Source organism: Panulirus ornatus, chromosome 42 (genome assembly GCF_036320965.1).
Source record: "Panulirus ornatus isolate Po-2019 chromosome 42, ASM3632096v1, whole genome shotgun sequence".
In the NCBI taxonomy this organism is placed as follows: domain Eukaryota; kingdom Metazoa; phylum Arthropoda; class Malacostraca; order Decapoda; family Palinuridae; genus Panulirus; species Panulirus ornatus.
The window spans coordinates 15,885,416-15,910,002 of NC_092265.1; the positions used below are offsets into that span (position 1 = coordinate 15,885,416).

The 24,587-nt window shown below is 42.0% G+C and overlaps 1 protein-coding gene across 1 annotated transcript in view; it reads right to left on the reverse strand.

Moving 5' to 3' along the window:
* Positions 1 to 2,803: 2,803 nt before the first annotated feature.
* Positions 2,804 to 24,587, reverse strand: part of LOC139762005 (uncharacterized) — a 29,925-nt gene continuing 8,141 nt past the window's right edge. Inside the window, exons 6-9 of the mRNA XM_071686787.1 lie at positions 10,546 to 11,842; positions 6,756 to 6,970; positions 6,420 to 6,647; positions 2,804 to 3,133 (exon numbers count right to left, since the gene is read on the reverse strand). Coding sequence (XP_071542888.1) covers positions 2,804 to 3,133; positions 6,420 to 6,647; positions 6,756 to 6,970; positions 10,546 to 11,842 — 2,070 coding nt within the window. The remainder of the gene's footprint in view (positions 3,134 to 6,419; positions 6,648 to 6,755; positions 6,971 to 10,545; positions 11,843 to 24,587) is intronic.

The following is a 24,587-nucleotide window of genomic DNA, read 5'->3' on the forward strand; positions in this document are numbered from 1 at the left end:
CTTGTAGCACACTATGGCTCTCTGGCATCTAATCGGAACGACGTCACTGGTCGAGGAGGTCAGGACTGTTTCCAGGACCCAACTTGACCTTTAGCAAGATGCTTAGACTCATCTTGTTCCTTCACACCCGGCTGCCGGGACTTAGCATGATGTTCTCACTGGGGTTTCTGCAACATTCTTAGTCTTAAATCTCACCTTCCTTCCGTAGGATGCCGTCTGTTTACTCTGGAACCTATAACAACTGTACATGGATGATGCTTCTCTTCATTACAGAATCTCCAACCTCCATCTTTACCATCGTGTCCGATTCAAGGGCGGTGTTAATGCTCATTGAAAGTGCAAGTGATTGGGAGATTTACAAGAGGAAGCGAAGGAGGTTAAGTGAAAAGTGTAGGACTAACAAAATTCATCACTACCAAGATGAGTCTGTACCAGTTCCTATGAGGGAATCTCTGTGGTAAGTCTCTATCAACACTGGCTGACATGCAGAAAAAAAGTCGAAAACTGAGAAGGTATACTTCTGGTGACCTCTGACGATGTCTTCCTACTTCTGTTGGCTTACATGAGACATCAATGTGCCACACAATCGCTCTCAACACCTGGGAAAATGTGAGTGTCTAAATGATGCTAGTGATGTCGGACGGTGACACAATTATGGTAAGGTTATTCGGTCTTTGACTACTCGAAATCCTCGAAAAAACATATTTCAATATAATAAAGTAAGGATCTGGGAGTATTGAGGTAAGTCATAGGCGAATGAATTTGAAGACAATTGGTCTGAAATAAGGAATGAAGGTGCATTCTTTATTGTTGAAAACAAGAAATAGCAAAAACAGTATATATATATATATATATATATATATATATATATATATATATATATATATATATATATATATATATATATATATATATATATGTTTTCTTTCTTTCAAACTATTCGCCATTTCCCGCATTAGCGAGGTAGCGTTAAGAACAGAGGACTGGGCCTTTTAGGGAATATCTTCACCTGGCCCCCTTCTCTGTTCCTTTTTTTGGAAAATTAAAAAAAAGTAATGAGAGGGGAGGATTGATATATATATATATATATATATATATATATATATATATATATATATATATATATATATATATATATATATATATATATATATATATATATATATATATGTATGTATATATATACACATACATATAAAGATTGCTTTATTCATGTTAAGTAAAATGCCATCAGGAATCTAACCCATTTATGAATAGCATTTTTTCTTTCTATATCTTTTCATTATCGCTACAGTCCTACGTCATTAACGATAACTGAGGGAGGAGTTTTTGTAGGAGTAAGAGAGTCAGGAAATCAACCCATTTTTATCCCATATGAATCACAACCTCATTTATTTTCTTGTCAAACCAGTGTAACGAGCCGTAGCCAGACAACATTAAAAAAAAAATCCAATCTCTTTTTTAATGGTAAGCTTATACCTGCTAATGTGGTCACTCATCGTAATGAGTTAACATTTGATATTATGTTACTGATGAGAGTAGGGTTCTTCTGTGAGGACAGAAGGCTTTCGTCATCAGCAAATAAGATAGCTTTGAAATATTGAGTGTTTGGGTGAATCACTGATTATAAATGATAAACCAGAGAAGGCTTCGAATGCTGCCTTGAAGCACTCCCACACCTATACAACACGGGTGTTGAAATACCATCATATACAACAACGTGTTGACATCTGTCTTCAAGGTCAGATTCAAGGCAGTGGTTAAATGTCTCCAAGATTGCGCGCAAATCAACATAAAATTCGTTGGGATGATCGTAATCGTATTGTATGGAATCATTAGTGACCCCTCACTGATACAGTGTTGTGGTGGTTTTGATCCAGAATATTGTGCGTGATGAAACACCAGCTGACCCGTAGGCTTGCCTGTAGTGAGTCCTTTCAAATATCCATGATGACGATGACAAGCTAGAGGAACACTCAGCGCCTTGCGTGCTGGGGTAAAACATTGCTGCTTCTGGCATCATTATGGGCATTCCACTTATACTACATGGCTTGCTTTCCATTCATATCATTGCTGCTACTCCGGTGTTGATCTACAGATGATAAGTATAAGGAATGGGAAATATTTCTACGTTTAAAGTTACTAAGTTACTGGGTTTATCTCTCTCTCTTACTGACGCAAATATATAATTTAACTGGACACCACACTGTCATCGTTGATCAAGAGTAATTTCTTATATAGTTTTATTGACTTTATTGGATGGCTTTTGCTACCTATGGTATATGGTACTTCAAGCTTTCCTAGTCCTGCTTCGCTGAATCTGTAATGATGTTGTGTGGAGACAGACTGAGTCGTTGAACCTAAGACAACAAAAGTATATTTTCTGGTCAAGATTTTCGGAAGTTGCGGGCAGCTGATACTTTTTATGTTTTCATTTTCTTTTTTTATTAGAAATGAATTCTTCAGAGAGCCATGGCCTATTGAATCATGTAGATGTAGAGCCATGATCAGTTGAATCATTTAAATGTAGAGCCATGGCTCGTTGAATCATTTAGATGTAGTTTGTTTAACCTAAATTGACCTAGATTAACGTTAGGGGGCGAGTCTTCAGTAGATTCTAAAGGAGTTTAGTATAAGCAATAAGTTTCTGCAGTAACGTAAAATGGTAGATCTAACAAGAAATCACTGGTTCAAGTAAAGTGTAATATTTCTTCACAATCAGTTGAAACAAGGATCGTCAGTGATACAAGACCGGGTTAATAAGTGAAAAATACTTGACAAATACTTGAAAAAAAAATCTAGATTAACCAAATATATACGACCAATAGATCAGGTTGAAGAGGAAAACGAGGACCATGAGGCTTAAACGAGAGATATTAATGAGTCTTCTGGTAAAGCTGTTGATCCTTGCGTGGCTCTGGTAGTTCTTGGTGGAGGAAGAGCTGCCTGGCGATAGAGGCAGCACCTGCACGGGAGCGGGGAATGAAGAGGGAGCTAACCCAGGGATGGCATCCCCCAGGGAGTTGTCGATGATGGCGTGGAAGATGATGATCAGGAAGCTCATCACGATGCAGAAGAGGAGCCACACGTCCACCATCTTGAAGTACGAGGTCTTGGGCAGCGACGCGGAGACCTGATGGTAAGGGAGAGGCGGTGAGAGCCGGAGGAGAGGGAGGAGAACGAGGAGAGTAAGGAGAGGGAGGAGAGGAAAATGACTAACGAAGAAGAGGTGAGTTGAGAAGAACGACTGAGGAACAAATGAGAAAAGTGGACGAGTGAAAAAATGAGACGAGGACAATGGAGAGAATGGTAGTGGGACGCTGAATGTAAAGAAAGTCTACAGATTAAAGAAAGAAATATGAGAAGAAAGACAGCGAGAAAAAGAACAAACAGAGGAGTAGGTGTATATATATATATATATATATATATATATATATATATATATATATATATATATATATATATATATATATATATATATATATTTTATTTTGCTTTGTCGCTGTCTCCCGCGTTAGCGAGGTAGCGCAAGGAAACAGACGAAAGAATGGCCCAACCCACCCACATACACATGTATATACATACACGTCCACACACGCAAATATAAATACCTATACATTTCAACGCATACGTATATATATATACACACACAGACATATGCATATATGCACATGTACATAATTCATACCGTCTGCCCTTATTCATCCCCATCGCCACCTCGCCACACATGAAATAACAACCCCCTCCCCCCTCATGTGTGCGAGGTAGCGCTAGGAAAAGACAACAAAGGCCCCATTCGTTCACACTCAGTCTCTAGCTGTCATGTAATAATGCACCGAAACCACAGCTCCCTTTCCACATCCAGGCCCCACAGAACTTTCTATGGTTTACCCCAGACGCTTCACATGCCCTGGTTCAATCCATTGACAGCACGTCGACCCCGGTATACCACATCGTTCCAATTCACTGTATTCCTTGCACGCCTTTCACCCTCCTGCATGTTCAGGCCCCGATCACTCAAAATCTTTTTCACTCCATCTTTCCACCTCCAGTTTGGTCTCCTACTTCTCGTTCCCTCCACCTCTGACACATATGTCCTCTTTGTCAATCTTTCCTCACTCATTCTCTCGACGTGACCAAACCATTTCAAAACACCCTCTTCTGCTCTCTCAACCACTCTTTTTATTACCACACATCTCTTTTACCCTTGCATTACTTACTCGATATATATATATATATATATATATATATATATATATATATATATATATATATATATATATATATATTTTTTTTTTTTTTTTTTTTTTTATACTTTGTCGCTGTCTCCCGCGTTTGCGAGGTAGCGCAAGGAAACAGACGAAAGAAATGGCCCAAACCCCCCCCCCCCATACACATGTACATACACACGTCCACACACGCAAATATACATACCTACACAGCTTTCCATGGTTTACCCCAGACGCTTCACATGCCTTGATTCAATCCACTGACAGCACGTCAACCCCTGTATACCACATCGCTCCAATTCACTCTATTCCTTGCCCTCCTTTCACCCTCCTGCATGTTCAGGCCCCGATCACACAAAATCTTTTTCACTCCATCTTTCCACCTCCAATTTGGTCTCCCTCTTCTCCTCGTTCCCTCCACCTCCGACACATATATCCTCTTGGTCAATCTTTCCTCACTCATTCTCTCCATGTGCCCAAACCACTTCAAAACACCCTCTTCTGCTCTCACAACCACGCTCTTTTTATTTCCACACATCTCTCTTACCCTTACGTTACTCACTCGATCAAACCACCTCACACCACACATTGCCCTCAAACATCTCATTTCCAGCACATCCATCCTCCTGCGCACAACTCTATCCATAGCCCACGCCTCGCAACCATACAACATTGTTGGAACCACTATTCCTTCAAACATACCCATTTTTGCTTTCCGAGATAATGTTCTCGACTTCCACACATTCTTCAAGGCCCCCAGAATTTTCGCCCCCTCCCCCACCCTATGATCCACTTCCGCTTCCATGGTTCCATCCGCTGCCAGATCCACTCCCAGATATCTAAAACACTTCACTTCCTCCAGTTTTTCTCCATTCAAACTCACCTCCCAATTGACTTGACCCTCAACCCTACTGTACCTAATAACCTTGCTCTTATTCACATTTACTCTTAACTTTCTTCTTCCACACACTTTACCAAACTCAGTCACCAGCTTCTGCAGTTTCTCACATGAATCAGCCACCAGCGCTGTATCATCAGCGAACAACAACTGACTCACTTCCCAAGCTCTCTCATCCCCAACAGACTTCATACTTGCCCCTCTTTCCAAAACTCTTGCATTTACCTCCCTAACAACCCCATCCATAAACAAATTAAACAAGCATGGAGACATCACACACCCCTACCGCAAACCTACATTCACTGAGAACCAATCACTTTCCTCTCTTCCTACACGTACACATGCCTTACATCCTCGATATATATATATATATATATATATATATATATATATATATATATATATATATATATATATATATATATATATATATTTTTTTTTTTTTTTTCTTTTAAACAATTCGCCATTTCCCGCGTTAGCGAGGTAGCGTTAGGAACAGAGGACTGGGCCTTTTTTGGAATATCCTCACCTGGACCCCTCTGTTCCTTCTTTTGGAAAATAAAAAAAAAAAAAAACGAGAGGGGAGGATTTCCAGCCCCCCGCTCCCTCCCCTTTTAGTCGCCTTTTACGACACGCAGGGAATACGTGGGAAGTACTCTTAATCCCCTATCCCCAGGGATAATTTATATATATATATATATATATATATATATATATATATATATATATATATATATATATATATATATATATATATATATATATATATATATATATATATATATATGTGTGTGTGTGTGTGTGTGTGTGTGTGTGTGTGTATGCATTTAGAGGTTCTGAGTAAGATGGTGGCTACTGGTAGTGTAAAAAGTGTAATGTATGCAAGGCAGCAGATGACAATGCACCTCTTCATGCTCAAGGTGGCCACTATATGTATCAGTTGTTTGTAAAGCTGTGGCTATTCATAAGTGAGAGGCCATATGGAAGGTTAAGCCATCCATCTATGAGAGGTCGTATGTAAGCACAGTTCTAGTTGGTTGGATGAAATTTTCAGCTTTGCTGCTGCTAATTCTTACTGAGCAGGACTGTCTTTCATTTTCTCCCAGACCAAATAAAGGTGATTATGTTGCATATCAAACTGGCTGTTACATCTGACCAGTCTGGATTATGGTGAAGCGTCTAGACCAAAATGAGTAAGATCTTATGTGTGAAAATTCGTGGTGTTGTTGTCACACCTGGAGAGCCAGCGCCTCACACCTGGCTACCGCCACACTAAGCAGGTCTTCCCTCACCTGTGTAAACAATGTAGCCATCACGAGCAGCGAGGTTAGAGTTGTCATGACCCGAACCTCGAAGATGTGTGGGCGGAAGAAGAGGCTCACGTAGCTGATCACTAGCAGGATCAGGGAGGGTGTGTAGATGTTCAGGATCGCATAGCCGGCACGCCGTTGCAGAGGGATCCGAACTCTCATTTCACTGTATTCTTGACCCACGTCGTATAATATTTCGGGTTGCTTCAGCTGCAAAGATGGAGATTAAGGTCTCAAGTTTTGTCGTTCGTATATATAATGAATAAACTTTGTGCAATGTATCTCGAGTACCTGTCTGTAGGACAACCATCCACGAACCTGGTACTCCAGCAGAAGCTCACTACCACCATAGACGGCGGAGGTGGCCTCTTCTTCGAACCTGAGGTAGCTCTTGGAGGCCGAGATCATCCGGAGGTGCATATCACAGTACTGCTCGTCGAACGGGTACAACACCAGGTTGAAGTCGCAGACGAAGGTGGTGCTGTACTTCCTCGAGATGGTAAGGGGGTTCTCCTCACCAGGGAACAGCTCAACTGAAGAGAGGACCAAGAGAAAGGTGTATGTTATCCTAAACTGGACACATTATCCTCAGTATCATACTCAACTAGGAAACATCTCTAGTGACGGAATTCACTCACATCACTGAACTGGGGAGACCTACATGAATGATAGACTGTATAATGGACCATATCTGGTAAAGACTAGCTCAAAAAAGCCATGACGGTTCAGGGGGCCTGTTGTAAGGACTTATAAGTCGCATCGCTTGGTAATATACCGTAGCCACACAAGATACCACGCACACACATCTCACATGGAAGTGTGGCTTTTCGGCCCATTCTAAATTGCTTAGTCTCGTGACCATGTAAGGAGTATATCTCCTAGTAGCGAGTGTCATGAACGTAAATATCTTTTGTACACGCAAAACGAGGAGCCAGTATTGCTGAGAAGTACACATTGTTAGTGGCGTGAGCAGCATTATCTAACCAGTGTTCGTGTCAGGAGTTCTGGACCAGACACGTACATAAGAAAAAGAAAAAGAAGCCTCATTTCCTGTCGAGAAGGCTCCCCAGATAGAGTGGCGAACTCGCATCTGTTTGAACCGAAGTCTTCTGTTGAGTAAGCCAACCATGGACTACTGAGGGGTTCATACTGCTTCACTTTGGTTAGCTGTACACCCGAGGTAACTGCCACTCGGGGTGGGCCAGGTAAGTCAATGCTGACTTACCACAACGTCACTGTCGAACGTAAGTTTATTCTTGCGGAATCGGCGCTCCAGAGAGTTCTACAACATAACAGACAACAACGCTAGCGGCTACATCAGTTTTCAACACGCAGCGGCAGTGCCAGTCGATAAAGTCTTGGCAGGCCAGGATCCCTCATGTGCTGAATGGATCCCTACTTTTCATATTCTACTGAATGTTTCTTCCCGCCATTCATCTATCATGGTCTGGTCACTCCTGCCCGCCTGCCTGTCGGATCAGGGACTGAGTGTATCGGGTAATGAACCTCTTTTTCTCCCTCTGAATCCTACTTTGCTTTCGTTTCTGCCTAGGATTACCATAGAAGTGATTTTCGTCTGGTGAGTCACGCCTTCAGAGGAAAAACCATGCTTATTTGACTTCTACTAGCAAATCTTTCTGGTCCATAACCAAAAGCATTTGGTTCCAATTGAATTTTGGATGATTCATACCCTACTCCTCCGTCCTCAGATTCTCTCACACTGAGCCTCTGTCATCTCCTACATTTTCCTCACGCAGTGTCTAGCACGTACTCCCCCAGCTCCAGTTGGACAAGGCGTATGGCTTAGATGATGTACCTCCTCGGGTTCTATGGGAATGCACCCTCGAGTCAGCTCCAGTCCTTGTTCCCCTATTTCACCTTTTCGAAGAGTCAGACTATACCTTCCACTTGGGTGTATTCCTCGGTGCAGCTCATACATGAGAACGGAGACCGCTCTAACCCCTCCAACTATAAAGTCATTGCTCTCACTTCTGTTATGTCCGAACTCTTTACAACTCTCCCTAACTCCTCTCTTTCTAATCACCCAACACGGATTTCTTCTACGTGTCTCACATCTGGTTCTCTTCTCTTGGAATCTTGGGATTTTCTGAAACTTTAATCAACATCTCCAGACCATTTTGACTGTGTGTGTATGTGTGTGTGTGTGTGTGTGTGTGTGTGTGTGTGTGTGTGTGTATGTGTGTGGCGTGAGACTGCCCTCCAAACTTCCTTCCTTTGGTTTATCTGCTTCTTTCTGTTTCCACAGGCATCTCCCCCCCCCTCTCTCTCTCTCTCTCTCTCTCCCTCTCTCTCTCTCTCTCTCTCTCTCTCTCTCTCTCTCTCTCTCTCTCTCTCTCTCTCTCTCTCTCTCTCTCTCTCTCTCTCTCTGGCATAAGAAGAGAGGCTAAAACGATTTGATCTCTCCTCCCTTAAAAAACGTAGACTTAGTGGCGCCTTAATCCAAGTGTTCAAAATTCTGAACAAGTTCGATCACGCAAATCACAAACATCTTTTCGAAATACAAGAAAATGCAGTTACTAGGACAAATGGAATAAAACTCAAAGCTAAAAGATGCAATACGGACGTGGGGGAAAAAGCTTCTTTTCCTATAAGTGTGTTGAGCACTGGAACAAATTACTGTCAGACTTAGTGAATGCTAAGGATATAATTACCTTCAAAAGCCATTTAGACAAATATTTCATGGATACTCAGAGAAAAACGCCTGAAATAAACGTATAAACGACAGCGGTGATGGAGACACTAGAAGGCTAATGTGCAGCAAAGGGGAGTTGATGATAGCTTAAAAAATTTCTGAGCGAAATTACATTTTGTCATTCTTTTTCTGACAACCCAGACCTCCTATTGTCTGTCTTCTCATGGAAACTCACTTCTCATGTAAACCTCTATAAAGTCTATAAACGAATCTCCCAAAGGGATCGACGTAACCTAATGAATCTTGATGGCACTACAACCCTATTCCCACGTATCTCTTTTTCTTCCATCATTTACAAATTTGCCAACCCCTGTGATTGCAACACACGTTACGGAAAACATATGCACTTGGTATCACCGTAACATCTAACCTATCTTAGAAAAAAAAAACCCGTAGGACGCAAACGGCCAAGTCTGCTTCTAGGAAATTGGGGGTCCCATTTAGGTACCGCAACCTCTTCTAAACAGTTGGCCCGACTATACGCAGACTTGCTTCATCCTTGTATGGAGCTCCGCTCTCACATCTAGGGAGACCGTAAGTCTACATACTTAACAAACTCGTGGCCAAAGCCATCTAGTCTTATAAAAAATCTCTTGGTCCGACCTCAAAAGCTGACCCACTTACCCTACGCGGCAGTGTTATTTCTTTTTCCTTTTCTGAATTATTCTCTTTTCAGTCCTCAAGGGCTGGCCCCTTATATTCCGCCACCGCTTAGCTAGATAGCGTTATACCCGGCGTGTCACTACGTCACCTGATTACTGTGACGCAGTTGGGAACATGAGGGTGCGTCGTTGTGATGTCTCCTTTTTTCCCTAAAACACATTTTGGAACGCTTTTTTAAGCTTCCACACTAACCTGCCCCATGATATGGCAAGCTTTCCACTTCCTTCAGAACTCTTGGATCATCTTTCCTTAAGAGGAAGGACTATTGATATTTTATTGATATTTCCTGTCGCGTTGTAGTTAACTTTAGACTTCGTTCCACGCTGAATCACGCAGGAAAAGACTGAAGATGAAGCATTTGTGTCAACACTTACACCTCTTCAGGTTATGACCCGTCACTCGAGCTACTCATTCAAACTTTCCAACTTCTCTTAGAGAATGATAGATCTATTGCCTTACTGTTGGGTACCTACTCACTGTCGCTTTGTGAACAGAGGCACTCGAGTAAAGAGCACTTGTCGACAGGAGATCAAGAACGAGCCATCCCTCTACGACTCAAGTACATTGACGACCACAGCTTCCCTTCATTGAGAACTTTAGATATTCGTCATATAATCCATCATTCTCTTATGTGTCACACATCACCTATAAGACAGGACTTACACTATGTATAAACCCGTCGAGTGTTGATGATAGAGGAATCTTGTCATCATGTACAGTATGGAATCTTACCTTCTCCTGGGGAGCTTCTGTCCCTCTCTGAAGGTGGCTGCAGCCGCTGGAGGTATAGTGAAGTCTCTACATCTACCGTCGTGTGCTGGTGTCCCTCTGTGTTAATGAACCCAACGGTGGGCGACCAGAGCTCCATCATGCTAGTGAAGGGCACCTTGTTGAGGCTGTTGTTAGTCTTCAGGTTGAGGAACGTGAGGCGGTTGTCGAACCACGTCATCTGAATCTCGTACGACAGATGCATAGTCATCTGTGTTGTGTAGACAGTAACAGACTCGATACCCATCTTCACGATCACTGGTAAACTCAGGGCGTATTTTTCGTCACTGAGTCTCGGTGGCAGATCATTCTTGTAGTCCTCGGCCTTGTTGATGATGTCACAGTTACTTTCATCGCTGCGGTCAAGACAGTCGTACTTCAGGTCACATCGATACTCGAGGGGTATACATGTGGCATCATCACAAGTGTAGCTGTTGTATGGGCATGGTGTGAGGACGAGGGTTCGTGCACCTTCCGTCTGGCTACAGACTGTTGTCTCAAGGTGCCAGACGCGACGTCCCATGGGCATGCCATGGGGAGCATTGACGTCTAGTCTGGCTAAAGTCTTATTCTTCACGACGTTGACCCACAACCATTCCTCTCCTTGTTTACGAATGTGGTACTCACCGTACCCCTTGAAAATAAGGCCTCCCAGCTCTTCCTGGTAGGCGGTGAAGTAGACGTTTCGGAGCTCCAGCTCACAGGTTCCGAGAAACGAGAAAATCTGCAATTTAGGAAACTCACACACAACACATCTGCGATTGGTGAGGCAGTCGATATCCGCTACGCCGATAGGTTCAATCATAGCACAATTCTCGAAGAAAATACCATTAGGTTCTCCGTCCTTCCAGACGGGTGTTGGGGCGAGTTCGTTGTCGTAGTGTGTGATCCAGGCGCCCTCGTCCTGGGCGTCAGTAATTGAAGTCCACAAGTTATCTCTCCACGAAGTGGGTTCGTCGGGCCAAGCCTGGTCAGAGAGGTGGAAATAATCATGCACTTCGTCCATGGTAGTCGGCAGAGGGAGGTGAGTACCGAGCGCCTCGCAGAGGTAGAATGCAAGCGCCTTTGGCGTCCTCGGGAACCAAAAGTAGACGGAGTCTGTGGTCTTCTGGCAGAAGGACTGGAGAGGGACTTGGTACACGGTGAGGTTGGAGAGCTTCCATCTGCCCTCCCACGAGACGTAGTTACCCTGAGGGTCGGTCTCGCAGGCAGCCATCGCCGCTATCGTCTCCCCGCTCAGCACATAGTCCCAGACGTTGACCTGCGGACGTATACAACAGGTCAATCAGTGTCAGGTTTGTGAAGATGATCATTTCTACACTCACCATATTCCCTAGATCTTTAACCTTTGTCATCTTATCTCATACTTTCATTGTCTAGATAATTCTAATCATTCATGACGTTATGTTCAAGCTGGCAATACTTAACCTTCCTTGTTCATCTATACGACAAAATTTATTAGAGTTTAATGTAGGAGAATTACACGATGCTTCTGTCCTCATGCTTATAAAGGCCATGCGAGTTTCACATCTCACGTCACCTGTTTTGTTGCTGGAAATGTTCTGCTGGACGAGACCACCCCACTTACCAATCCATTTGTTGTGGTTTCATTATCAATAGTGTCCGGTTTTTTAAGTTCGTATATAACGCGTTAATTGTATTTGGTAACGAATTAAATATCTTTGGTAATGCGTTAAATATCTTTGTTTATGCATTAACTATCTTTGGTAATGCATTAACTATCTTTGGTAATGCGTTAACTATCTTTGGTAACTTACTATCTTTTCTGAATGTTACACAGTTGGTTTATGTTAGAAGATCACCATTTCGAGTTAGGTAATTTTATGTGCAGGAGCACACTACCACCCTGATATGAATTCATTGCATTTACGAACGGCCGGCTCCCAGCGTGGACGAGGTTATGCAATCTTTGTCATTCATTTATGCATTTTGCAGATGTTACCATTTAAGCGCCAATGGTTACCACAGACCGCATTATTTGATACACAGTGTCTTTTGTCACACACAGATAAAACCCACGAATATACGCCAGGTTTGCCCAGCCCAAGATTCAACCTCGAAATATATATATATATATATATATATATATATATATATATATATATATATATATATATATATATATATATATATATATATATATATATATATATATATATATATATATATATATATATATTTTTTTTTTTTTTTTTTTTTTTTTAGACTTTGTCGCTGTCTCCCGCGTTTGCGAGGTAGCGCAAGGAAACAGACGAAAGAAATGGCCCAACCCCCCCCATACACATGTACATACACACGTCCACACACGGAAATATACATACCTACACAGCTTTCCATGGTTTACCCCGGACGCTTCACATGCCTTGATTCAATCCACTGACAGCACGTCAACCCCTGTATACCACATCGCTCCAATTCACTCTATTCCTTGCCCTCCTTTCACCCTCCTGCATGTTCAGGCCCCGATCACACAAAATCCTTTTCACTCCATCTTTCCACCTCCAATTTGGTCTCCCTCTTCTCCTCGTTCCCTCCACCTCCGACACATATATCCTCTTGGTCAATCTTTCCTCACTCATTCTCTCCATGTGCCCAAACCATTTCAAAACACCCTCTTCTGCTCTCTCAACCACGCTCTTTTTATTTCCACACATCTCTCTTACCCTTACGTTACTTACTCGATCAAACCACCTCACACCACACATTGTCCTCAAACATCTCATTTCCAGCACATCCATCCTCCTGCGCACAACTCTATCCATAGCCCACGCCTCGCAACCATACAACATTGTTGGAACTACTATTCCTTCAAACATACCCATTTTTGCTTTCCGGGATAATGTTCTCGACTTCCACACATTTTTCAAAGCTCCCAAAATTTTCGCCCCCTCCCCCACCCTATGATCCACTTCCGCTTCCATGGTTCCATCCGCTGACAGATCCACTCCCAGATATCTAAAACACTTCACTTCCTCCAGTTTTTCACCATTCAAACTCACCTCCCAATTGACTTGACCCTCAACCCTACTGTACCTAATAACCTTGCTCTTATTCACATTTACTCTTAACTTTCTTCTTCCACACACTTTACCAAACTCCGTCACCAGCTTCTGCAGTTTCTCACATGAATCCGCCACCAGCGCTGTATCATCAGCGAACAACAACTGACTCACTTCCCAAGCTCTCTCATCCCCAACAGACTTCATACTTGCCCCTCTTTCCAAGACTCTTGCATTTACCTCCCTAACAACCCCATCCATAAACAAATTAAACAACCATGGAGACATCACACACCCCTGCCGCAAACCTACATTCACTGAGAACCAATCACTTTCCTCTCTTCCTACACGTACACATGCCTTACATCCTCGATAAAAACTTTTCACTGCTTCTAACAACTTGCCTGCCACACCATATATTCTTAATACCTTCCACAGAGCATCTCTATCAACTCTATCATATGCCTTCTCCAGATCCATAAATGCTACATACAAATCCATTTGCTTTTCTAAGTATTTCTCACATACATTCTTCAAAGCAAACACCTGATCCACACATCCTCTACCACTTCTGAAACCACACTGCTCTTCCCCAATCTGATGCTCTGTACATGCCTTCACCCTCTCAATCAATACCCTCCCATATAATTTACCAGGAATACTCAACAAACTTATACCTCTGTAATTTGAGCACTCACTCTTATCCCCTTTGCCTTTGTACAATGGCACTATGCACGCATTCCGCCAATCCTCAGGCACCTCACCATGAGTCATACATACATTAAATAACCTTACCAACCAGTCAACAATACAGTCACCCCCTTTTTTAATAAATTCCACTGCAATACCATCCAAACCTGCTGCCTTGCCGGCTTTCATCTTCCGCAAAGCTTTTACTACCTCTTCTCTGTTTACCAAATAATTTTCCCTAACCCTCTCACTTTGCACACCACCTCGACCCAAACACCCTATATCTGCCACTCTGTCATCAGACACATTCAACAAACCTTCAAAATACTCATTCCATCTCCTTCTCACATCACCACTACTTGTTATCACCTCCCCATTTACGCCCTTCACTGAAGTTCCCATTTGCTCCCTTGTCTTACGCACCCTATTTACCTCCTTCCAGAACATCTTTTTATTCTCCCTAAAATTTACTGATAGTCTCTCACCCCAACTCTCATTTGCCCTTTTTTTCACCTCTTGCACCTTTCTCTTGACCTCCTGTCTCTTTCTTTTATACTTCTCCCACTCAATTGCATTTTTTCCCTGCAAAAATCGTCCAAATGCCTCTCTCTTCTCTTTCACTAATACTCTTACTTCTTCATCCCACCACTCACTACCCTTTCTAAACAGCCCACCTCCCACTCTTCTCATGCCACAAGCATCTTTTGCGCAATCCATCACTGATTCCCTAAATACATCCCATTCCTCCCCCACTCCCCTTACTTCCATTGTTCTCACCTTTTTCCATTCTGTACACAGTCTCTCCTGATACTTCTTCACACAGGTCTCCTTCCCAAGCTCACTTACTCTCAGCACCTTCTTCACCCCAACATTCACTCTTCTTTTCTGAAAACCCATACTAATCTTCACCTTAGCCTCCACAAGATAATGATCAGACATCCCTCCAGTTGCACCTCTCAGCACATTGACATCCAAAAGTCTCTCTTTCGCACGCCTGTCAATTAACACGTAATCCAATAACGCTCTCTGGCCATCTCTCCTACTTACATAAGTATACTTATGTATATCTCGCTTTTTAAACCAGGTATTCCCAATCATCAGTCATATATATATATATATATATATATATCATATATATATATATATATATATATATATATATATATATATATATATATATATATATATATATATATATATATATATATATATATATATATATATATATATATATATATATATATATATATTCCTATGAGTCCACAGGGAAAATGAAACACGATAGTTCCCAAGTGCAATTTCGTGTAATCATCACACCATCAGGGGAGAAACAAGAGTGAAATATAACAGTCAGTTGATATACAACGAAGAGACGTAGGTAGGACGCCATTTGGTAAACATGCGATAACATGTTTCGTTGTATATCAACCAACTGTTATATATCTCTCTTGTGTCTCTCCTGATGATGTGATTATTACACGAATTAGAACACGAGATTCCACACTGATATCCTGAAGATGTACAGCAAACCGCAGCTGGAGTGGAGGGTACGTATTGTATTTAGCCCCACGACCCACCAGCACCAAACTTAGAGTTGGCCAAGAGGCATTTTCAGTCTGGCTCTACGACAGTGGTCGCCGTAGCAGTAGTTATTTCTTAATGAGACGAGCCAAGAGAGGCACTATGTACCCCGAGTAAATAGAAAGAAGCGGTTGCAGACGTGAGGGTTACCACCCACCTCAGCAAACAGCACGAGACGTGGACGTGTTTCTCAGACACACACAAAGTACTGGATTAAGTAGCCAGACTCCTGTACATTAAGCCCTACCCGATACTACAGTAGTTATTGCGCGCTGTCGTCCGTAAGATTAAGTGAAATCGAGGATGCTGGCGTTGTATGATTTTCTGCTTCAGCTTCCTGTAAGCCTCTGGTAGTCGTCCAGAAGCAGGATGGTGGAGTCTGTGTATGTGTGGACTGCCGGCAATTTAACGCTGTCGCCTCCGACTTCGAACTTCGATGTGGCCAGCATGCTATATTTGATAGACTAGTTAATTCAAGCATTCCTCCAAACTAGATCTGGTAAAGAAGATTCTACCAAATTCTCCATCATCTTGAAAGCCGCAAGGCCTTAGCTTTTACTACACCTTCGGTTATGGGGGTGTAAGGTCACGCCATTTGGTTGATCAAATTCGTCCGCTACATTCACCCGCTGCATGAGGAAGTTACTGAGCGGAATAGCGGAGCAAATGGAAAATTATAGGTCGTGTGCTTCACCGACTCCAGGAACATACTGTCACTGATGTGCAGTTCTCAGGTCACACCGTGGGAGGAAGAGGTCACTGTTAGTATTAAGAAGGTATAGGAAGTTCCTGTACCCACTTCTGAAAGGCATGAGAGGTTTCTCTGGGTTTTGCGGGTTATCATGTAATCGATTGAAGAAGTACGCTACTCAGCTGTGTTCAAGGCGAGCACATACGAAGAAGGTTTTCGTCATTCTGAAGAGATATATGCACAAACAACCTACACTTCGGACGAGGCCAAGCAGTCTGTATCTCGTCCTGACGCGTCCAGTGAAGGGATCCGGGCTGGCCCACTCCAGTAAGAGAAGGATACTGAATTTTCCCCCATATACATGTACCACAGCAAACAACTCAAGCCGAGAAGAACTGCTCCATTGGTTGAGAGGGAACACCTAGCAGTTGTTGAGGTTGTTAGAAAGTATTACTTATTTTTACTTCTGTGGTTAGCGGTTCGTGTTGCATACAGACTATGTTCACATCTGTGCTGTTAATTAAGAACAGGAAAACTACCAGCACACATCTTGTCCACTGAGCATTAAGAGAGATAGTGGATCCAGAGAGGGACCATTGCGATGATGATTGTACAAGGACACTGAAAATGATAGTTATACTCACTCGCCAGTCCAGGACAACTTTCATGAAAATGACATGAAATATACACTTCTTTCATATCGAGGTTGACTCTATCTATATATAGGCACATGATACATTATCAATAGTTATGCAAAAATGTTTGTGTTTAAATATTCATGGGCCTCGTCACGCTAAAAGTTTCAGTTTTCCCTTATCAGTAAATTTTTCATTTGCCATCGGACGATTGTTATATTTTCAGGAACAGCTGTCACCTCTGCCGCCACGCTCAGCGTAGACAAATCTGTCCTACATACAGTAGCACAAGAGCGATCGTAACATAGCACTTTGTCGCGTTCACACACTCGACCCTATGGTAAGGAGACTTCCCTCTTCCTATGTTGGATTGCAGGATTTATGTAGGCATTTACTTCTTATATTTACCCTTATTTTTTTTCTAGCCTACTGAGTTGCCACATGAATCTGTGTAACTAATGTCGTTTACGTACGTATGTGTGTGTAGCGCTTTGTGCCATAACTTTGCAATAGATTAGTTCCTGTAAGAGTCAACCTATGGTACCAGCCTGCATGAAGTAACCACAGTTCTTCCGTGATATATGAACTTGCTGGTGTTGGTTCCACTATATCAGACGGTCTCATTCCCAAGCTTCAAAGTAATTAGATCCAGAAAGAGTTTTCGTTACGTGATCGTCAGATACATATACCCCCAAGCCTTGGAGAACGTATGTGGTCCTAGAATTATCCTTAACATCTGACGAAGGCGTTAGTGTTTTTCGGTTGGTGGTCGTAAATTGACGTTGATGGCCTTAATGATCCTGGCTGTCAGTAGGCTGAGAGCCCAAACAACCAACTGACAGCTCGCGCCTTTGTCCCATTAACAAACACCCTCGGCGCTCCATCCTCTATCAGCCTCTAACAGAAGCCAACCACGTCTTTAGCCATACTCCGCCATGAGCACTCCAAAAGCACACTACGCCTGCAGCGTGCTGACCTCCCCTCCACCTCACCGCCGCACAGCGGCTGCCGTATACTACCTGCTACTCGAAAATCCAGATGTGCCAACAGTATTGTCGAGCGGTGTTGACTTTTACAACCCTCAGCACTACTACAGTGACGCAGTAGCGGGGAGTCGGTGATAGCTTAAAAAGCTGCTGAGCAGAATTACATATTCTTGTCAAGTTAAACCCATTTTTTTTTTTTCAACCAGACAACCCAGTCGTGAGCCAATCAGGCCCCCTGTTATCTGTCTTTCTCATGTATACTCCCACATCAATTGCTCTCCTTTCTCTCCTCCTTCAGTAGCATCTATCTAGTGTTTTGCCGGGCCACAATACAGTCAAGAGGCAGTGGCATCTATCTAGTGTTTTGCCGGACCACAATACAGTCAAGAGGCAGTGGCATCTATCTAGTGTTTTGCCGGGCCACAATACAGTCAAGAGGCAGTGGCATCTATCTAGTGTTTTGCCGGACCACAATACAGTCAAGAGGCAGGAGGTTGGTTCCGTTCTCAATCCTCTAACCGTCATGACGTGCCCTACCGCCTCAGTGATGACCTACAACCAACATGCAGCTGTGCAGGAGGAGGACCACACCTCCAGATCCCAACTGTGAGTACAGATGGTCTCGCTGGTCACAAGTGAGTCTCGGTCAGACGCTCATGTGAGGTAACCCTGGTTAGATCTAACGTAACGTCCTCCAGAGCACAGGTAGGCAGGATGATTGTTCAGTATCATACTCACAAGATGATATTGATTAGATTAATTAAATCACTAACTTCTCAAGGTCAGAGATGAATGATATATTTTAACTGTCTGTCCTATCATCTAACACAGTTGGTTTAGCTACCTAGTCAGTGACCCGAAGTTAAAACTGCCGAATACCAGTAATTTGAATGTTATACAATTATATCAACAACTACTTGATGTGGTTAACTATTGTGTTGCTCCAATGAGGAATGGATCTCTTTCTTTGTATAACTGTTGTTATTATTAATCATTGTTTTTCTCACGTCCTCATTCTGAAATTGTCCTTATTGCAGTGCTATCGACCTGTTGGCGTAACCTTTTTTATCTTATCCTATTTCGTTCCAGAGAGTGGTACACGAGCAGGTTCCATGTGTGAGTTATTTTTTGCTGGAAGTCCCTCTTAATTGCCTCCGACGCTGGGAGCCGTGCCAGCGTGTTGCTCCTATTTTTTCTTCATCATCTTTACCGTGAAGGTGTGTATATATATGTTTTACTTCCCCGTGCTGTAATTAAGATACACAGTTTTAAGAAAAATTATTTTTCGTAACCAGGTTTGTTTCTCTGTGTGACATCAAAGAATATTCTGTTACTTGGCATGTTACCCAGTGTGTGTAACCCATACCCCGAGGCCCGGAACTCTTATCTTGTTACTGTTAACCGTTACTTATTCTTACTGTGTCATCTTGCCCGCTTACTGGCCTCTGATGGCTCACAGACGGTTGGATCAGGTGAGCTAATATAACTAGTAAAGGCATAGTACAGGAAGCAGAAGGCATCAGCAGCCTTTAACATCTCTTGGTTGCTGACAGAATTCTAAAGATGGTTAGGCGTCATTGTTTTCTCACGTCCTTATTCTGAAATTGCCTTAACGAAGTCAACTCTAACCGTCATTTTTAGTGTGACGCAATTATGTACCAGAGAACAAAGAGAGAGAGAGAGGTAAAGACCGTTCGCAGCTGCGTTTGTTTACGTGTAAGGGGAATGATTGTTTGTTCTACCAAGAGGCAAGAGTGAGGGAATTAGGTAGTCTGGGTTACGTTGACATATACTGTATGATTTACTACAGTATCCCCCTCATACTTGACGTGTTTTGATGTAGTTGAAAAAAGAAATTAAGCTTTCGTTTATATCAAGCTTCGCTCAAAGTATCTATAAAGGAAAGAATCTGGACCATAAAATTGCTCAAGAGAGTTTAAGCATTACCTCCAGTCTCAGCCATAGCAAGTATGGCAGCTTTTGAGTGATGTACGTTATGGTATGAGTCACTAACTCTAACACTCACGATCGTTATAGTAGTGCAACGTCCACATCTGAGGGTTAAGATCCTTCACAAGCCATAACTTTACCCTAGACACAACTGTCTCTGAAATGCTAGAATCTAGAGGAACTCAGGGTGTTCGAACCCTTGTACAGTTACGACTTTTGTGACAATTTTTTCTGTCTTCCTTGTAAGACTCCATTTAGAACCCTCGAGGCGCTAAACCTCGCCACAGCCTTCTATGAAAGTCTAGTTTTCCCTAGGACGTCGCCAGAGGAACATAACTTCACACATAACATCAAACAACTCAGTGTTTGAATGATATGAGATTACATTGTCATGCACGAGAACCTCCACTGAGCCTTTTATCATAGTCTGTGCCGAATTCTGCACCAATCTTCAAGTGGCAGTATTAATGATAATGATATAATCAATGATGAAGATTATAATGAAAATGATAATAATGACGATAGTAATGATAATAATAATAATGACGATAGTAATGATAATAATAATAATAACGATAGTAATGACAATAATAATAATAACAATAATAATAATAATAATAATAATAATAATAATAATAATAATAATAATAATGATAATGACAATAGTAATGGTAATGATAATGATAATACTGATAGTAACAATAAAAATAATGATAATGATAATAATATGATTATAAGTAGCAGTAGTAGTTGTAGTAGTAATAGTAGTAGTACAACTATTACTACTAATAATCAAAATGATATCAAAGCCATGATAGAAGCTTCATTTGTGGTAAATATTTTCTGGCCTGACATTTCTGTCATATCTTTTACGGAACTTATCTTGCTTTTTCTAAAACTCCTCCAGCACAGGATGAAGTTTTTGAAGCCCTAAAGAAATACAGTTCGAGTTCTTACTTAAGTAAGCCTCTTCCTGGAGCTCTTACAGAATCCCTTATGTGTGTGTGTGTGGCTGACCTCAGTGCATCCTTTGTTTCCAGGGTTATGAACTATGGTATCACGTGGTCATCCCACACCTCACTCACGCATCGAGATATTACCCAAGAAAGATATTCTTGTCAAATTGTTTAGTTAATAGTGAATAAAACTTCAGATTGTAAGAATAATAGAAGTGACAACGTTTAAGTTCATTAAAAGTTTGTATCAAGTTTGTAACCAAGTAAATAGTAAAAGTGTTAAACTTACGAGACCTGTCATTATCCATGGCAAGTCCCCTATAGGATAGAATAAGCTTGAGATTATAATATTCGTGTGTTCACATGGTGAGAAAATGTGATTAGAAATAGAAGGTGATAAAGTGACAACGAAAATGTGGAAAAGTGAAAAAGTGAACTGGTGGAGTAACTGATCAAGGAAACGGAACTGATTGCCTTGGTAATACAACGAATGGCTTCCTACATTACTCAGAACAGAGACGAGGATCAGTGAGTATCCAACGACGATACAGACAGTTTGTCCAGCCCGGGGGGCATAACGCTAACATTTACCACGAATCACGGTAAGCCATACCTCGCTCTGTTACACAGGATGTCTTTATATAGTGTGCAAGGCTCGCGCCCCCTGCGAGGATAACGGACCGATAATGTGTCTACAAGAGACACTGATAACTTCAATTCCAACAGGGCAAGAGTAGGGACCGAGTGACAACAGTTGGGGATGAATGTCAACAGTAGGCGTCGAGAGCTAGCATGGGCCTAGCATCAATAGGGGCCGAGAGTGAACCTCAACAGTGTGTGGACGGAACAGTGAACTATTACTAAGGACGTACGCTGGGCGCACAGAGCTGCATGTGAATAGTGCACGTATTGGCCGACCTGACCTGGGGAACGTGGCCCGTCACTGAGCAAGGACTGCCGCACGCCCGGATTCCCGTACAGCTGTTCGTCTACAAAAAGTAAGATTATATCTTAAGGACATGTGTAACCACCTGATGCTCCCTTGAGTGAACTTTTACAACCAGAAATTAAGCAAAGACGCTAATCAGTATTATGCTGCGCGGCAGGTATTACAGTGGATTGCTTGTTTTGATGTTCAAGTGCATTAAGTAAAGTTTCCCTTACACTTGTGAATTAGGATGTTTAGTTATTATTAACAGGTGTGTTAGAATGCATGCCACATTATTCTAATGCTGTCAGTAGACTTAGATACTGAATGTAAGAATATTCGCGGCCTTTTCTTAGCCTACAGGAAAGTGAATGGTCACAGTATGCTTGGCATATATACATAAACGCCCATACAGGCACATATACATACATGTACATTCGCCATTTCCCGCGTTAGCGAGGTAGCGTTAGGAACAGAGGACTGGGCCTTTTTTGGAATATCCTCACCTGGCCCCCTCTGTTCCTTCTTTTGGAAAATTAAAAAAAAACGAGAGGGGAGGATTTCCAGCCTCCCGCTCCCTCCCCTTTTAGTCGCCTTCTACGACACGCAGGGAATACGTGGGAAGTATTCTTACTCCCCTATCCCCAGGGATAATATATATATATATATATATATATATATATATATATATATATATATATATATATATATATATATATACATACCTACATATTCATGCTTGCCTTCATCCATTCCTGGCGCTACCCCGTCCCACAGGAAACGGCATCGCTATCCCCTGCTTCAGCGAGGTAGCGCCAGGAAAACAAACAGATAAAACGGCCACATTAGTTCACACTCAGTCTCTAGTTGTCGTGTGTAATGCACCGAAACCACAGCTCCCCTTTCGACCTTTCCTTGGCTTACCCCAGACGTTTCACATGCCCTGGTTCGGTCCATTGACAGCACGTCAACCCCAGTATACCACATCGTTCCAATGCACTCTGTTCCTTGCATACCTCTCACCCTGCTGTATGTTCAGGCCCCGATTGCTCAAAATCTTTTTCACTCCATCTTTCCACCTAAAATTTGGTCTCCCACTTCTCCTCGTTCCCTCCACCTCTGACACATATATCCTCTTTGTCAATCTTTCCTCACTCATTCTCTCCATGTGACCAAACCATTTCAACAAACCCTCTTCTGGTCTCTCAACCACGCTCTTTTTATTACCACACATCTCTCTTACCATTTCATTACTTACTCGATCAAACTACCTAACACCTCATATTGTCCTCAAACATCTCATTTCCAACACATCACCCTCCTCCGTACAGCCCTATCTATAGCCCATGCCTCGCAACCATATAACATTGTGGGAACTACTTTTCCTTCAAATATACCCATTTTTGCTCTTCGAGATAATGTTCTCTCCTTCCACACATTCTTCATCGCTCCCAGAACATTCGCCCTCTCCCCCATCCTGTAATTCACTTCCACTTCCATGCTTCCTTTGCTGCTAAGTCCACTCCCAGATATCGAAAACACTTCACTTCCTCCAATTTTTCTCCATTCAAACTTACATCCCAATTAACCAGTCCTTCAACCCTACTGAACCTATTAGCCTTCATCTTATTCACATTTACTCTCAACTTTCTCCTTTCACCCACTTTTCCAAACTCAGTCACCAACTTCTGCAGTTTCTCACTCAAATCAGCCACCATAGCTGTATCATCGGCGAACAACAACTGACTCACATCCTTGGCCCTCTCATCCCCAACAGACTGCATACTCGCCCCTCTCTCCAAAATTCTTGCATTTCCCTCCGTGACGTCTCAATTAACATTAAAAGAAAAATCATGTTCGCTTAAGTCTAAGGAAAATTCTTTTTTCTTTTCTTTCCTTTTAGAGGTAAATGTTAACATGCTTTGATGTGCAGAATTCTGGCAATCTTGACACAGTTGTTTCAATGAACATAAGAAAAAACAGAATTTTGATAAAACCTTCACATAACTAATATTTTTGCTGAAGACCTGCAGAACTAAGACTTTCCTCCCAAAAACTACACGGGTGCAAGACTGTCCCGGTATTTCCACAAAATATGATGACTATAGATACTTTACAATAGCTCAGATTCTTCTATAACTCTTAAAACACTTATAAGATACGGAAGGTTTCCACAGCCTTTGCCCAACTTAGGCTTTTGATCATCTTTATAGACACACATACACACACACACACACACACACACACACACATATATATATATATATATATATATATATATATATATATATATATATATATATATATATATATATATATATATATATATATATATATGTAGTTCAAATTTAGCCTTACAAGATCCAGAAGGTTTCATTGAAGCCTTACAATTCTATAGATTCTTATATCTTTCGCGATGAGATGATAATTGACCGAATCTCACGAGAAGCATTACAAATCCCAGAAGTTTTATGGAAACATTCTAATCCTCTACAGTGTGTCATGAGAACCTTTGACGAGAGCCCGAGACATCTAGAGTGAGTAGAGCCCACTGATTGTGCTGGACCAC